We start from the raw sequence: 17876 nt of genomic DNA, 5'->3' as shown, positions 1-17876 counted from the left end.
GACACTCGTAATCGTGAATTTCGGGATCCAGTAACGCCACGTTCTTCCTCCTGCTTCTATTTACACTTGTCTCTACATCATCGTGTGCGTTGTGGTCGATTATCACCGATTACGAGCGGCCTGTCTAACCCCGCGCTCTACAACTAACAATATATACCTCGTCGTCGTCGCTACCATTGTCACTATCATCCTCCGTTTCTTTCTTCTCTCCTCAAGAATCAAGAAAGTCATTACAAGTGTATCAATTATACCGTCGAGTTACGGTTATCGCTCGAGAGAATAGCGGTAGGGTGCCAGCCGTAAAGGATGAGAAGCGAGGCATGCATCTCACGCTGCCCCTTATCTCCCTGTATATACATATATATATATATATATATATATATATATATATATCGCGCGATAATCGATATTTATTTATTATAGTAACGTAGTAACGGTCGTTGGCGCGCGCTTTATCGGCTCGTGTTCCAGCCACGCAGTATCGATTAACTACGGCCGCAAACGGGGAATCGGATCGTTCTACGTACCCCCCTCCCCCCTTACTGTCTGTCTTTCTCTTTCACCCGCGCGCTATTTTCCTACCCTTTCTCGCATCGACGCAATTTTCGATGACACAGATCGCCGCGAAAATGAGCTTTGCGTCGCTCGTGTGGCGAACGCGGTTTTGACGTAACGTGTAACGGGGGATAGGGCACTCACTCATAATGCTTTCCCCTACCCTGTGATTCATTCCGCGCGTTCATGCATTCATAGCAAATCAACGCGACACCGATGCGATCCTAAAATACCCGACTGCGAAGATAAATCCGATTTAATGGTTATCAAAACTGATCGAATTTGGGGGAAGCGAAATCGAGGAAGAGAGAAAAGTTTATCTGGCCCTCGGGGAGAAGGCATTTGTTATACATGCTAGAGATGGTACAAATACAGATAACGATCTGTGTCACAACTCGATTTTTTTATCGTCCACGAAAAGAAAAGTACGACGACGTTCGAATACGAATTTTCTTATAAGTCAAAAGTTCCCGAAGGGATAGGGCGGTAAACCCACAATTTTTATCCCTCGCGATAAACTGTCTTTTTAATATCCCTTATCGATGTTGAGAGTTGTTTGGTACAAAAGATGAACCAGCTTTTTTTTACAATTATTACGAAAAAAGGAGAGAAATTTAGAAATAATATTATTCTATTATATTAATCTCAGTCGATTAATCTAATGCTTGCACATCGAAATATACGAATTGGACGAGAATAGGTCGAACGATTAATTACGTTCGCTTTATCCGAAAACTAGTTCCTATGAGCATCAATTGGATTAAACTGTCGTCATCGAAAATTGTCGGTCGCCACGCGGTTTGTCCCGATTTCCCCGTCAACGACACGTTCTCGATGACACGTTACTTGTCTCCCTTGCGATTAACCGATCGCGAGAATGCCGGATATCGGCGATTTCACGGCCGCTTTGTCGACTCACCCGCCATTGTTCATCGTGCCACTCTCGTCTCTCCTCACCTCACCGACCACTCCTTCCGTTCTTTTCTTCTCTCCGCACGTACAACGTGGTACCCCGCGCGACGTGTTTCGTCCACCCCAACGTCGACGGTTGCCCTTGTCCCTCCGTTGAGCTCGTCCCACGTCGCTGCTCCGTTAATTAATTGCCGTGCCAGAGCTTGGCTACCGCTTTCAGGTTGGGCGAAGTCAATCCCCTCGGCGATCGGTAAGAACTGACGCGATGATTATCGCAGCTTCCGCATCTTCTCGGTCCCCTCGTCTCTTCTCGTAGTGCCACCTCAGTTTCCTCGTCCTTTGCTCTCCCTCCCCCATTGTCACTTTAGTCCCGTCCTCACGAGCTGTCCTCTCGCTGTCACGGGAGAGTCCCAGCGCGCTAATCCGGTTCCTTCGATCGACGCGTTACCCCCCCCCCCACCCCTCCTCCGCTCGCGTTTCCTCACCAGGACACGTGTATCTTGATCTCCTATCTGGCGATCTGTATACGCGACAGCAACACCAAACCTCATGTTCCATCTGTCACAAACATCATCAACAGCACCGCCCACCACCCTTCACCGTGGCTCGATGAAGCGAAATGTCCCTCGTATTCGTCCCCTTACCTGCTCCCTCCTTCTTTCTCACAGATTGTACAATTAATCAGTTAGCGTAGTTAATTTTTTTATACACCTATTATCCACATATATGAAATATATTATACCATTACCTTTTATGTGAGCAAATAAATTGATTACATATCGCCGGCGAGGGCCACGCGAGAGCGCCCTACCGCTCCCTTCGGTCCTCGCCATCCACCTCTCGCTTCTCATCGGCGTATAAACAATGTGTACGTACGTACGTATTTACGCACGTATCAATGTATGGCTGCATGTAGGTATGTGTGTATGTATGTATGTATGTATATTTGCGTGTATACATGTACAGATAGAGTGCGTCCTTTCGTGTACCTACGAAGCTCGTATCAAGCGCGTGCGTGGGCGCATACGTGTGTATCGTGTACGTCGTGTGCGCGGTCGCTCGTGTGTGTTTAATCTCCAGCGGCTCTAATTACGTCCTCTTCCCCGTTCTCCTGTCACCCTTCCGGCTTCACTTTCCCTTCCCTCCCTCCCTCCCTCCTCCGCATCCTCGAGGCCTCTTTACTTCTTTTCTCACCCTCTTGCCTCCCCGGCGGAAAAACTATCCGAAACCGTGTCATCTTTAACTTCTACTCGCGTTCTTATCCCCGATGGTAGGTAGGTGTATCCATCTCGTGTTTCGCGTTTCCCGCCGCGTCATTTTGGCTTCTGTTAACACTCTCTTTCTCCCTCCCCCCTCCCCCTTTCTCTCTCTTCTCCTTCGCCTTCATGCTCTCTCCGTGAGAGACGTTGGAACGCTCTCGACGAGGCTACGTCGACCGATCGCGACGATGTGAGCGCATATACGCACGCACACACAAAAAACGTACACACATACACACATGCATACACGTACACGTCGAAAGCCTTCTTGCGTCCCTCATCTCGTCTGGATGTGCTCTTCTTTCTCTCTTCTTTCCTCGCGTCTTTACGCGCGGTCTGTATTGATCCGCGGCTGTACACGCGGCAAAAAGAAGAAATTACAGACAGCGCCGCGATCGATGATGCAACCACGATTGAAGAGAGGAAGCCGAAGAAGAGATTAATGGTGAATTACGATCTCACGACTGACATTCGTGGCTCCGGACCAGCTTCAGCTCCCCGTGCTTTATAATACACGAGTAAAATGGAACTCTCTCCGTTTTTTTATGACGACGAATGCTCGCGCAAGGATAATTAAATTAATAAACGGCGTTACACGCGCGAATGTTAATTCGTATTTACTTTTTGAAAATTCGCCACTTTTTCAACTCTTGTATTAATAGTTAATGTCCAATGTGTCGATTTGTTTCAATAATGCAAATTTATAATAGTAAGTTGTTCGACTGAAATAATTATTATTGTTAAAACATAACAATTATTATAGATATTTGTTAGTATAATAAAGAACTTTCATGTTCAAAGTAAATATCGTATTTACAAATCGATAATCTTCGATTCGCGCGAGGATTATCGCGATTATTCTCGGTGTGATTATTTATTTAATATATTTCGGGAGTCATATAATCTAATTTTAATGGGACTAGAAATTACGAAATTTGTTCTCTGTAAATGTACGATAATCGAATAAAGTATATATAAGGCAGGGTCTTTTTTAGGGACTAGAAGATCCGCAAAAGGGCAATGAAATCTTTTGATCGAACCTTTCGACACGTGGGCGAGCTGGTTCGTGCCTAAAACCACTTTTTGGCACGCTTAACATACCTCTATCATCATTATCCGGCCTATTTATCCGTTAACGCCTATCGACCCTTTATCCCATCGATGCCACTTATCCCGCCGTCGTTTCCCTTACAAGACGATTAAACAGATTAGATAGTGACCGCGCTAAAATTGGCAGTTGTTTGTAAGATTGTTCGCAAGATATTTACGGTTGTTTCTCGCGCAATTCTCTCCCTCCCCCCCCCCCCTCCCATCACTCCTCCTCAAACTTCTTATCCATGATTTTTGGATCTTTGACACGCGCTACACGGCAAAGGTGAGCGCCCAGGACGCGGTCTGTTCATAGATCGCCATTAATTAATGGCATTAATTATGAGACAAGCCGGTGAGTGGACGCTTCGTGCAAATTATTTTGCCAATCAATTATTCCCGGTAATCGTGCCGCTCTCGTCAGGCGCTTGAATGCTGTCCGGGCCACTCGATACGTCGGAATAATCGATCAACTGGATAATTTGCTTCGATAATTGGCCGCTCGTGTAAATTACTTGAATGTTAGATCATTCTCGTGCCGATAACGGCACGTCGATCCGAACGGTGATCGTTATGCCGAGAGAAAAATGCCAATGATTCGACAAAGAATCGATCGATAGATCGGTAAATTTCACGAATTTTCGGCTATTTTTGTTTTTAAGAAAAATTTAATTAATTTTAAGAACGAACCAGGTTTGAATGTAGATAAAAAAATCTGATAGCGGAAACCTGACGAGAAGAGATGGGAACTTGTTGAGATTTCCTTGAAAAGATTTCCCTTCGCCGTGTCAACACACGAATACGTGGGTGGAAAAAGTCCCTCGCGCCATGCCCCGCGGTGTACCGAAAAAAATGGACGCGCGTATCTTCCCCAAACACGTGTAAGTATACAAATATGCCGCGTACGAGGGTTGACGTTGGTGCTGGTACATGTATGTAAGTAATATGTATTATGCCAAACGTGTGCAATGTATACGTATATGTATAGTGTACGAATGCATGTGTACCACGGTGTGTAACGCATCCTCGCGCTGTAAACGTCTTCTTATATAAAATCGGCAGTTCGGGCAGTTCGACGTCTCGCCGCACGACTCTAGCCTTACGTATGAAACCAGATTTACAAAAATACGATGCGCATGTTTTTCGCGTATTTGGCACTTTTTCACCCCTCTCTCTCTCTCTCTCTCTCGCTCAACCTCTCGTTCTACCTCGCTCACTTGTTCTCTGTCATCCTCTTTCTCTCTCTCCCTCTCGTTCCCTTTCACGCTCCCGTTTCGCTCTGTTTCTCTCCCGCACACATGTAGACACACGCGTATAGATGCACCCTCTACCTCATTCTGTCACGAAAGCTCGCTTACTCTCGTGTATCATGCAGTCGCACGCCCTTATCTCCATCCCAAAGGGTAGTCGGACTAAAGTTCAAAACCGATCTGCCCTCTTCGAGGAGAGGAAACGGTAATCCCGCTTCCGCGGATTTACCCTGGAAGGGCCGCTCGTGACCCGCTTGTCTCATCGTGTTCCCCCTCACTTGAATGTCCGTCCTTGAAGCCATACGCGTATCCTTGGCACCGGTGATCGAGAGAGGATTCCTCTTCCATGTCGACGCGAAAATCGGCAGTTTCGATGATGGGCGGCCGCGGGGAACGGCAACGACAGCGACGACGACAACGGCAACGATAACAACGGCGACGGCGACGGCGGCGACGGCGACGGCGACGGCGACGGCGACGGCGACGGCGACGGTGGCGACGACGGCGACGGCGACGGTGACGGCGACAACGACGGCGATGGCAATGGCAACGACGGCGACGAAGACGACGTGGGTGACGCCGTCGACGACGCCAACGATAGTTCGGCCGTCGTTGTGGACGCGGCACCGGGCCGCGCGGGATCGTCGACTAGTCCTCCTCCGGGCCCATGTTCATCAACATCATCTTCTTCTTAGCAATTTTGCTATACTTGATGTCGATCGGCTTCGAGGTGTCGTACAAGCTTGGCGCCTGGAAGATAATAAACGCCGTGCCGAACACGCAGGTGAGCGTGAAGATCCAAAGGAAGATCCGGTCGAGCACCATCGCGACGTACTTCCAGTCCTCCTCCACCTGGGAACAGTCAAAAAAAGAAAACGTGCGTCGCGGTTATAAGTTAATCATCTCCCAACGTAGCGAGTCGTTATGTCATAGTAAGAAAGCGTCATATATATACTTTTTTATGACATTTCTCTTGAAATTTGTAACTGTATTAAATTATTACAGTGTACGATACCTCTTTTAACTTCACAAATTGATTGCGAGAATTAAGTCATGCATTATCTGTCACTGATCCAATGACTCGAATTTATCTATGACACACATCGAAAGAAACGCCTGCGGCACAAAAGTTTCGTGTACGGGTCTCATAAAAACAGAGAGCTCTTCTGGATCGCGAGAGTCCCTCGCGCGAGGTTTAGTATCAACAACTTGGGCGTATCTGTTACCCCGACTTACGGCACGTGTGTATACGATGCTATAAAGATGCGTTTCTGTCTCGCGTGATCCGCTGGAACACCCTCGCGCGCGCGAATCCGGCAACACGGAGGAGGAAAGAGACGATCGATCCCGCGCGCTAAGGAGATGTATTGACTTCCTTAGATTCCCACTGCGACAAGAGGGGAGCCGAAGACGATAAAACAGTCATCCAATACTTTTATGATACTTCCATGAGGACAATGCACCGTGCCGTTATATAGAACTCGCTACCCACTTCTATCACCATTTCCTCCCATCGTATTTCTTCCCCTTTCTGCCCGTCGCGAAACCTGACGGGGAAACATCGCTTGCCCTGAGAGCACTTTTAGCGCGTGATCTCGCTTCGTAGGGTCGGCATCCGCTTAACCGTCGACGCTGAGTAAACCAGCGTGCCGTGAGAGAATGACTACGCTTCTAGGCGACGTCGGAATACAATTAAGGGCGATAAAAAGTTAATGCCAATAAATGCCCTGAATTACACAACAAATTGAAAACATACACATACATTGTTTGTAAAAAGAGTTGATATAAAATTTATGATATAAACATTTCAATGTGGAATATGTAAAATACATGTTATCGCACAGACTAAAATTATTACTATATTTATAATTTTATTATTTTTTTATAAGGATATCTCATTTTCATATATGATGACTTCAATCAATTTTATTAAAAAATTGATATTTGTTTCTTAAATCTGCACCATTTTAATAATTTGCAATGTTTCTCATTTATTCTAAGTTTATAAACAGACATGTATTTTACATATACGCAAAAGTTTAGAATATGATGTAGAATACGGTGTATCAACCATGCGTTTTCAATTTTATCCTTACAAAGGATCATCTCGATCTTTCGTTTATGATCTTATTCGATTTCACGCAGCAACGTGGAGCAGCATTATGAAGTTTTATCAAATCGAGCCAAAACTTGGCTACAACAACGGGATTGGCTGCTGCATCATCCTCCACCCTTGCGTATATATGCAAATGCATTTGCATGCTCTACATACATACGTATATACTTAGGGAGGCATATATATATAACATATATATTATTATATGCTAGCATGCATAGCATATAATGTATTTACTGTAGGCATCTACGCGTGTTATTCTATACAGAGCGTAGAATAACTCACCACATAGATCTTTTGCAACGTATAACTGAATAGATGTAAGAGAAATATTCTCTGAAAGAGGAAGAGAGAATATAATACGAATTATTTTATAATAAAAAGAAACGTGATACACACAAAATCATATTTAAACTTGAAAAGTTTCATATAGCTACTTGTAAAGCGGATATGAAATAAAATCAACTAAAATGAGAAATAAATATTCCTACGTAACACTAAAATGGATTTTGGCAAGTTAAGTTCAATTAAGCATTTTTCACGCGTTAAATTTTAATATTGTAAAATTACATTTTTTAGGCGTTTTACACTATGCACGCTCATAAACGTATTTTTGCTTCATAAAACAAGCACATTTGGCAATGAGCGGTACTCTGCCGCAATGCGTTTCTCCAGTACATACTTTATTCATATAAGTTACGCGCGCGATATGGAGAATGATTTTAAGTGACGCTTCGTTGAGCTTGGCTTACCGCGGCACTAGGATATCCAATGATCTATCTTGGCAAACTACGTTCCCGGAAATCAAGCCATATCCGAAAACCACGAAGTTCCAATTTAAGTAAACGACACGACAAACAGGGTGTCCCGAAACTTGTGGAAACTGGACACAGAATCATTTCTCGTAAAGTTCGGGATCGATCTTTATTAGAGAGAATAATTTTCTAATAAAAAAAAGTATATGGCTTTTTTCGGAATGAAAATGAAACCGTTTCAAAGAAAAATTAAACAATAAAATATTTTTCTTGTTTAAAATTTGAAATAAATTTTTAATTCAAGACCATGCTATAAAGATAGTGCAGCTCTTCATATTTGAAAGATAAAAGGATGATGACGCTGTGTGACATTTCTATCAAAAAAAAAAAAAAATTGAAAACCTTTGCGAGAAAAATATTATGATCCTACTTTTCAACCATTTCGAGACGCTCTATAAATGGCCGTATATTCCGTTGACGCTCTCATTCCAAATATTTGAAATGCGTTTTGTTTTAAAGCGAGCTACGCGATGGTCAATATGAATGTAAGGATATCTCATTTACGTTGCACGCTTGGAGGAACCGTACGATAAATGCGAGCGAAATAATGTGTAAAAAGGCACAGCCGAAAAGAGGATCTCTCCGTTTTGTTTAACCTCAGCCTTCTTCAATATCTCCAGCGCCGTTATTTCATGGCTGCTGCTACGGATTATGTCTATCGTCGAGACCCGGCGGAGTTGACGCTTCTTCGATTTTACGAAGGAGATTTCCAAATCTCTGGAGTGTACGCATTTCAGTCGGGTCGCGATACGTTCTATGCTATAAAATCCGAAATACCGCAAGAAACCGATTCTACGATTCACCTAAAATACGTGGATCTAGGTCATGTTGTACAAATCGCATATGAAGTAGTAATTTGAATAGTTGCATATAAACGGCGGCGTATTACATATTAATAAAATCATCATTGTATAATAAAAATTGTTTTGCAATTTTCTTAATCTATGTTTCAATGGCTTTAAAACTTACAAAGAAAAATTAACTTGAATTTGAAACAAATATCATATATACAAATTGGCTAATGCAAACTTGGCCATGTTAAACACTCCTTAACTAAAAATGGTTGTAAGACATCAGAAACTTCCAGTTACTTTCAACTTGGGTCTCAATGAATTCATCGGTCGTCCCGAATCTACCGTGAAATCTCTGTTCCAAAGTTCTGCGTTCTAATGACAGAACTGCATGAATCATCTGGTTAATACAGTTTAATCTAGCGTCATTTCCGGCGTGATAAATAGACAAATGGAAACCTCTATCCGCGCATTGCTCCTTGTATAATGAAAGTCAATAATCCTCTTACGGCGTCACGCGGACTCACGTGATGGCAAGAGATATTTCATTGCGTGCAGAATCACAAAGGCAACTGCGTATGATACATGACGTTATTGTCATCCGCATATCGCGGTAGTGACCGACGTACGTGTTACGATCGGAAACCACCGCCGCCATCGTACCGGAATGCAGCGTAATAAAACATGCAGTAATCCTCTTTCACAATAGCATTAAGCTTCGCGATATGCAAATCACGATTCGTCACTATGCGAAACAAAGTTACGCGTTTCAAATGAATATCTAACGTGAGTAACCAATCTTTGCAAATCGTTACTTTCGATAGCGTTAAGAATTGGCTGCAATTAAGATTCGCTCGTTAAAAAAATATACCGAATAATCCGTTCGCACTTTTCAATCTATCTATTCATTTAGACATAATTTTTAAAATTTGAAAAAAATTCTGCCAAGTAAAATAACAATATTACATAAAACTGTCGTCTCGTAATATACAAAGAAATTCGGGAAATAACGTTAGCTGTAATTGAAAATTTACGTTAAGTATGTTCTATTTAAAGCACTTTGGTATCCAAAGCAAGTTTGCTGCTCGTCATAAAGTTCCGAAAACGTTTGCTTCATGCAGCTTAAAAGTTACGTGAAAAGTGGGCGTTTGGTTTTATAAGGTCAGACGTCACACCTTTAAAGGGCGATAGGGCACGAATAAAGTGTATCGTTATTCATGTCTCTTGAGACAGCCTTATACATTTACAAAGTTTTATACGAATTAATGATCGCCATATAGTGAAATGGTTTCTTGTAAATCTCAATCAACTTCGAAGGAGCAGAATTACACGAAGAAAGAACGACGTACTATACGTGAAAATTCCTAGAGGCATCTGAATTATAATTTAACTATAAAAAAATCTATTTTAAACATTTACTTTAATACACAATCGTTCAAATTATCTTCGCGGAGATAAGATACGTGATAGATTCTATTATATATTTTATTATATAAGATCAAAATATTATTTCGTGAGTGCTATTATCTCTGCTCTCAAAATGTTGACCGCTTGAAACATCAGGTATATGTTTGCACGAGTGGCGATAAAAGCAGCCGCGTGCGTGTATGAATCCGACTGTGTCAAACGAATCGGTCTTAATCCCTCCAGTGATAATCCGGAAATCGCGGTTTCCCGAAATGCAATATTTGAGACAAAACGATCCCTCCCGTATTGCTATTCCCCGTTGATCTCTTGATCCATAATCAATCTCCAACTGTCGCGACTATCGAAGCGATATAAAGCGCGAGTCAAATATTAATTAAGGCTTTCCACTAATCGCTATCAGTTACATTTACGATGAATGTAACAGCGAAAAATCATACGTGAATTCTTTTTGCAGCTATGCATTAAAATGATTTAGTTCTTTCGCGTGTCCGATAAAACAGATTTTTGAAATGTGTCGAAGATTGCCTTTTTAATACGTGTAAATTAACAGAGAGCTATAAATCCTTTCCCTTATATTTTTTATAAAATTCAATTTAGCAAAAAATGAAAAACATACGTCTACATAGATTTAATTACACAACCAGTTAGTGGAGATGAATATAAAAAGGTAATATTGACACGTTTTAACAATGCAGAATATTTGAGAAAAAAAAGATCATTCGCATAATGCGGATATAGAAGTTAGCATAATTTTCCACTTTTTGGCGTCGTAATCCAATATAGCTGCAACGAACGAGCGCACAAGCATAATTGAACTTATTACGGTGTGTCCATTTTACGCGCATTTCTTTCTCCGGTATTACCCCAATGATAACATTATCCGTACAGTGACCTCGGCAGCCTCGAATAAACTGGCAAACATTAGAGATGTAAATGTCATACTTACGCTCTCGAACTTGTCCTTGTTCTTGGCGTGTTGGGCGATGAAGCGGGCGTCGTCGATGGTCTTCTCGATCTCGCGTACCAACGGCTTCTCAAAAGTGGGGCTGGCGTCCTCGTGAGCAAATCCCGGGCTAGCTGGCCCAAAGAGGTCGTCATCCGCCCCCGGCAGTGGCAGCGAGGGTAAAGGCTCCTCAAAGCGGGGTGCGACGGTACCGACAGCGCCGAGATCGTACCTCGTCGCTGGCGGTGGAGGACCGTGTGGTGGTACCTCGTACTCTCCGCTGAACCTCTTGCCGTAGTACGTATCGTACTTATCAGTCTCTGGAACATGGAACACATCGGTGAGGATGCCTTCAGGCGATTTGCCCTTCGCCGCCTCGACATCGTCCTCGTCGTCGTCCTCGTCGTCGTCGACGTCATCGTTGTCTATGTCATCCGTGCCGATTCCGCCGCCGCCCCTGCCCTGATCCTCATCGTCGTAATCGTCCTTCTTCGGCCGTTTGATCAGGAGGAAACGTGGCAGCACCTGGATGAACACTACCCGCACCCATTTGGCCATACGGTGAGTGACAGGTGAGCGGAAATTCACGTTCAGCACAGCTATCGTGACGACCACCGACGCGGTCACCATCACCATCGTGAACAGCAGGTACTTGCCCAGGAGCGGCACCGTTAGCGACGTGGGCGGTATTATCTCGACCAGCAGCAGGAAGAACACCGTCAACGAGAGAAGAATCGAGATCGACAGGGAGACCTTCTCGCCGCTGTCGCTCGGCAGGTAGAATACCAGCACCGACAGGAAGGATATGCCCACGCACGGTATTATCAAATTCACCGTGTAGAAGAGGGTCTTGCGGCGCAGGGTGATGTTGAACACGATGTCGGGATAGGGCTCCTCGCAGCATATGTAAAACGCCTCGTTCCTCACGGCAGGCACTTTTAGGATGTCCCACTCGACAGAAATGTAATAATCGGTCAGGTCAATCCCGACTTCGATTTGATTCGATTCCTCGGTCTGCAGAAGATGCTGCAGGTCGACCTGCAAATACAGGAAGCACGACCGAATGTGAACGGAGTCGGATATTGCGTTTCCTATGCGAACATAACAAAAATCAGATGCGTAAAAGAGATTATTTGAGATTTCAGTCAAGTAAAAACGAATAAATTCTACTCTCTGTAAAATTACAATGAATTCTTTTTAACGCCAGCTAATAATAATTATACGAGTAATTCCGCAAATAATTCCATCAAATGTTTTGCTACTATTTATATTTCCAAAACAATTTTTCAACATCAAGATTTGTAGCTTTCAAATTTCATTTAATGTTGGTATAATAAAATACATATCTTGCACGCAAGTACATACGTATGAATATTTTATCTTAAAATATATTATTAAAATAAATTTGTGCTTTATACACACACACGCACACAACATTAGCAATTATGTAGTATAACCTAGATATTTAGCACGGCGTAAAACGTGAAACCTGCATATTCTAATTTACATATTGTACATTAAGCTAAAAATAACTTTTATCATTACAACTGTCTCAACAGAAAAATTTGCTATAATAAATATATTTTCTAAGATATATAATCGTAATCCGATGCATCTTCCTTGTAATAGTATCGTAATCCGTTTCAAGATTTGTAATCCAATTAATCTTCCGAATCTCCGGCTTTCAAATTACGCATCATTGAAACGCTCTCAGAGGCCTAATCCAAAACTGCAATAGCTAAATCCGAATTGTTATTCCGCTCCATCGCATCTGGCATCCTAATCCTCAACTACTCGGCAGTTCGATACGGTACATAATTGAAACACACCGGCGAGAGATAAATCAGCGAACACAAGCACTTAGAGTACCTAAAGATTGTTATCTTAGCGCGCTGTCTAATCGATGCTCCGGATAATCGCCGTCAGGGAAGGAGTTGGACGGACAAAGCGATGGCAGCGGGTGCGTTACATGGCTCTACATATGTAAGCCAGTTGACGTACATGTTATCTCGTTAATTAACCATCACCTAGATTAACGTGCCAGCTTTCACAAACTGAAATTGACTTGTCATATAGATACAAAATATTGAATTATCTTAAAACAAATATATTAATATTTTGATGAGAAAAAGGCAAAGATGAGAATATTTTCTAAGATGTAATATCGCCAGTTGCACAATTTGCCCAAGAAAAAGAAAAAAACCGTAGAAATGCGAGAGAATAATTTTGTGATTTAATTCTGAAGAAGACAATAGCTTGAAGAAGTCATTGTTGGCGCCTAAGGAGATTTATGAACTCTATGACTTTTATACAAAGACATTTCTAATACAGTCCTTCACGATTAATAATATATCTCGATTAACTTGCAAAAATGTGTCATAAACATGTATCTCCACTCGCAGAGAGGAACACATTTTCCATCACGTACAAAAATGTTAGAGACCAATTTAAAATTCAATTTCAGTTTCAGAAAATCTGGTTGACATGCCCTTGTGTACCTGTATTATACCTTATATATGAAGAACTTTTTTGATATGCTATGCAGTGTCACTCCCCAAATCCATTTTATTCCACGATTTGAGATACGCAACTGTTTAAAAAAAGAGACAGAGAGAGAGAGAGAGAGAGAGAGAGAGAGAGAGAGAGAGAGATGCGAAAAGACGTGAAAAGGAAGAGAGCAAAAAAAAAAACGAACGGAAGAAATTGGATACCTCTAATGGCCGTACGGAATAGGGGATCTTGGCTATCTCAAAGTCTGCGGAATCCGAATAAGGTCTGGAGAGCCAAATCGCGACCGCCATTGGAGTTTCGCTGGATGATCCTCCTTGGACCACTTTCGAGATCTGTCGATAGTTCGATGAGCAATCGTTGTTCGTTCACTGTGCCTTTCTCGTCTCTTTTCATGCGCATTTTCTCGTCGCGCTGCTTTAATCGGATTCGTTTTCTGATTTTTCAATTCTAATTCTCTTTCGGAGAAGAATCAAGGTTTTCCTTTTTTAATTTGAGTTACAGAAGAAATCGATGTAACGGCTTAATGACTTGTTTCAACTTTTTCCAACATGAACATTCCAGATTCTACAGAGTGGAATAAAGTTACGAACTGATTACGCAAGCCATTATATCGCCATCATTTCTTCAACAATTTTTTGTAATAATTCTCAAATAATAAAATTAATAAAAATCATTTTTTCTAAATTACCATACAATAATTTTCTATTAAAATCTTTATCTCTAAAAAGCAAAATCATATTTTAAATGTGTTGAACGTGACATTGATTACTATATATCACTGTAATGAAAGAATGACGACTAATTGTACACTAATTTATTGACACCACGAGTGACATGCAACGATTTAAATTGACACGCAATATCGACAGGAATATCGATCTAACAATAACCTTTCGTTGCCCTGAATCACAGCCTGATAATTTTCGAATCCTTCTATCCCTTCTATCTATTTCGCGGTGGAAAATACTGCCGATACGCACGCAAGACATGCCGATAAGGGGAAATTGAAATCGAAACGCGGAAACGGAAGCCGCGCAGGTGGGTGCAGAGTTGATCACTAGCAGCACTGGTCTGTTTTCGAAGTGGCTAGCGGACGAGCTTCTCTGTCGAAATGGCTTCCTCTCGTACAGACGTGGGATTTATATCCGCGTACTGCTGCTGTACAGCGGTAAAACTCTCGCAGACAGGCGGATTTGTCAGTGACGGATATATCCGTCAGTCCGTGAGTGGAGTCTCGCCTGACAAACCGAGCGCGAAGGAAAACGCGATGGACGAGACAAACAGGCGCCCTGAGTTGTAATCGCCGAATTGTGACGTTTCATCGACACTTGAACCGATTTCTCTTTCTCCTTTACACACGCACTCACACTCACACTCGTACAAATACACACACACACACATATTTGATCTCTACTAAAATTAGAACTCGTAAGAAAGAATACTAGCGGATATGTTACAAAACACGATTCTTATTGCATAAATCGGAAATAAGCGTTCACTTAAATAATGCGATAATTTTTAGATATTCTATGAAATAATGAAAAATAAATTTATCATCGTATTATATTGCAGTAATAAGAAAAATTAGAATAGAATATAAGCAAATATATACAATATAATCAATTAAAATTCTATAGCTCCTTTAGTTTTGTTTATTTTATAAAATAAGATTATTTTACTTATAGGATAAACTAACAGTATTATTTTACGATCAACGATAATTTAACAAGATCGCGCAATTAAAATAATGTGCAATTAGTGGTTTGTGAGATACAAAGCGTTATAGTTTTTAAGTATTCAATTTGCCGCACTAATGGGCGATTTTTCTACTTGTAATTAGATGTCAGATAAAGTTATCCGAAAGATTACAGCTTTTCTGTTTCTCTCTAGAGCGTAATAAGACTAGAACATAGAGAGATAAGACTGGCTAATTTACGGGCAAAGTTAGTCGATGCTAAAAAAGCCGGCCTTAAACATTTCTTATAGATAATATTTAAATATAAAATATTAAACATCTAAATTCAATTAATAATTTGATTGTTTTAGTTCGAAAATTCATTCTTTAATATATATTCTTCAAAATTATGTAGGCGTAATTAAATCTTAATAATAGCTTAAAAATCATTTGGTTAACTGTAAATTTTTAAACCATATTCATATTTTTTCCAATGTCTTCGAATAAAAGTACTTACCGTGTAACCGTCGTAAGTCCACGAACCAAATTTCATAAAACAAGTCTGCTCGTCGAAGGGGAAGTATTCCACGTCGATTTCGCAAAATGATTTATAGATTGCCGGTGGCTTCCACGTGACCTTCCCGGTATGGTTCAAAATTGCTTTAGTCATAATGGTCACCTCGTAATTACCATCGGCACTGAAAAACAAAATTCGTTCCTTTAAATATTTTCTCAATTAAACAAAGTCTAAAAGACGAAGTAATCATTGAAACATCTCGAAATGTTTCTAATTAATTGCTCTGTTACAAGGATAATTGATAACGGTGTAACTCGGCTTTATACGAAATTGTTTACGAAGTTGTTGCTAGATTATCTTACATTTCATGAGACTTGTGCTTCATGACGGAGAAGAAGTGCAGCGAATCTACAACGTCACAGTAGAAAGTTAAAAGCTTCCTGCCATACGTAAAGCCAATAGAAACGGTACCAATCGATATTCCGAGTAAAGCGAAGCGACCCTTCAAATGTTATTGTGTGAAAATTTGACAAAGCGGTGTACGGTTCGGTGCGTACATTGAACGCGGAACAGCTGTACCATCTATCGCCGTAACCATTTTTCTCCTATAAATTTTTCTAGAAATTAACTTTTTTTTCTTCCTATATATATTTTTTTAAACGCTTAAATATTTAGAAAGTTGCTCAGAATATACATTTTTATATTAATCATCGAATGACAGTTAAGACATTAATAAAATATTTTTTTATACCTTCCAATTTCGCAAAAGAGAAGAAATAACAGTTTTAATAAAAGAAAAAAAAATAAGGAATTTGTTTCTTGACTTATAAGCGAACTTTCGAGAAGATTCGAGAAATAATTGAAATTGCAAATAAAATAAGCGTGAAATAATTTTTTATTTATTTGGATATATAGAGAGAGAATCTATTCTTTCTCAAACTTTCCTATTCCTTATTCTTTCAAGATCCTTAATTAGTAAATCCAAGTTACTCGTATTTTTATTTAATAAAAATAAATTTGTTCCTAAATTTCACACAAGAAAGATTTTCGTATTGAGGTAATAATGTAGACCAAAGTTGGATCATCTGGCTATTCCGCGCGGTCAGTGCGAAAATTTTCCGAGCGGAATTAACACAAAATGTTACAAGACGAAATGAATTTGCGGCGAGAGAGATAAGAAAATCCGTCGAATAAACGGTACGGCGCCAGGGCACCGATATTATTGTGCGAGACTGAAGAAACAGTGCTCGTGAGAAATAAACCCGTCGAGATAATACGCTTACGGGAATTTCTAATTCGCGGTGCCACGGCCGCACCGTCGCAGCTGTCACTACTGCGACCGCACTTGTTGCACTATTTTCGGTCGGGGACCGGCCGTGGTATTCTTATTACTTCGGCATGCTGGCTACTGCTGAATTCTGCCGCACCGATGTGTGCCGATCCATTCCGCGTCGGTTTCGCGCCAATTCGTGAATTTTTCATCCGACATTTTGTCCCGCGCACGTGACGACATTATCTCCACGACCTCCGCCGAGTCAGTCAGGATAAACTTTTTGAAATATAGACTGTCGATTGACGAAATAATTCAAGCAGAGTTTATACATTAAATTATATTTGTATTGAATGATTTTAAAGCTAAATGACGCGCGCAAAGCGCCAACAATGTTATGTTCTAGTATATATAAATATCAGAAGTAAAAATTGCACATTCTTTTATCTATATGAAATTAAGAAAGTATTAGTGTTCACTCAAAACTGACATAATATTACTTTTACAGTTTAACTGAAAAAAATTGTACAATTTTTACAATTTCAAAACAAAATATTGATTTACAAGTCTTTATTTAATAAATAAAAATTCAACATATTAAAAGAATTAAAATTGCCAAACAAGAAAACTAACGAGCATTAGAAAAAGCAATAGTTCTCAAGACAATTTAAATGTATAAGTATAATATAAGACTTTTACATTAACTATCGTGAAACGAGAGTATTTGTTTGCAACAAAAGCTGCA

At 40.9% G+C, this 17876-nt stretch overlaps 1 protein-coding gene across 3 annotated transcripts in view; it reads right to left on the bottom strand.

Annotated features, from left to right (window-relative positions):
- The window catches only part of LOC105831718 (acetylcholine receptor subunit alpha-like 1), a 210755-nt gene that overhangs the window by 84489 nt on the left and 108390 nt on the right, over positions 1 to 17876 (bottom strand). For 2 of the 3 annotated variants that reach the window (XM_036288749.1, XM_036288748.1), the window contains 2 exons: positions 15862 to 16042; positions 11162 to 12196 (listed from right to left, as the gene is read on the bottom strand). In XM_036288749.1, coding sequence (XP_036144642.1) covers positions 11162 to 12196; positions 15862 to 16042 — 1216 coding nt within the window. Of the gene's footprint in view, positions 1 to 5549; positions 5918 to 11161; positions 12197 to 15861; positions 16043 to 17876 lie in introns of those variants that run through there. The other variant, XM_036288750.1, reaches the window with a different exon arrangement.

The sequence above is a fragment of the Monomorium pharaonis genome, chromosome 6, assembly GCF_013373865.1.
Source record: "Monomorium pharaonis isolate MP-MQ-018 chromosome 6, ASM1337386v2, whole genome shotgun sequence".
Classification (NCBI taxonomy): Eukaryota; Metazoa; Arthropoda; class Insecta; order Hymenoptera; family Formicidae; genus Monomorium; species Monomorium pharaonis.
Note: the sequence above shows the minus strand (reverse complement) of the source record. Positions and strands in the feature narration are given on the sequence as shown.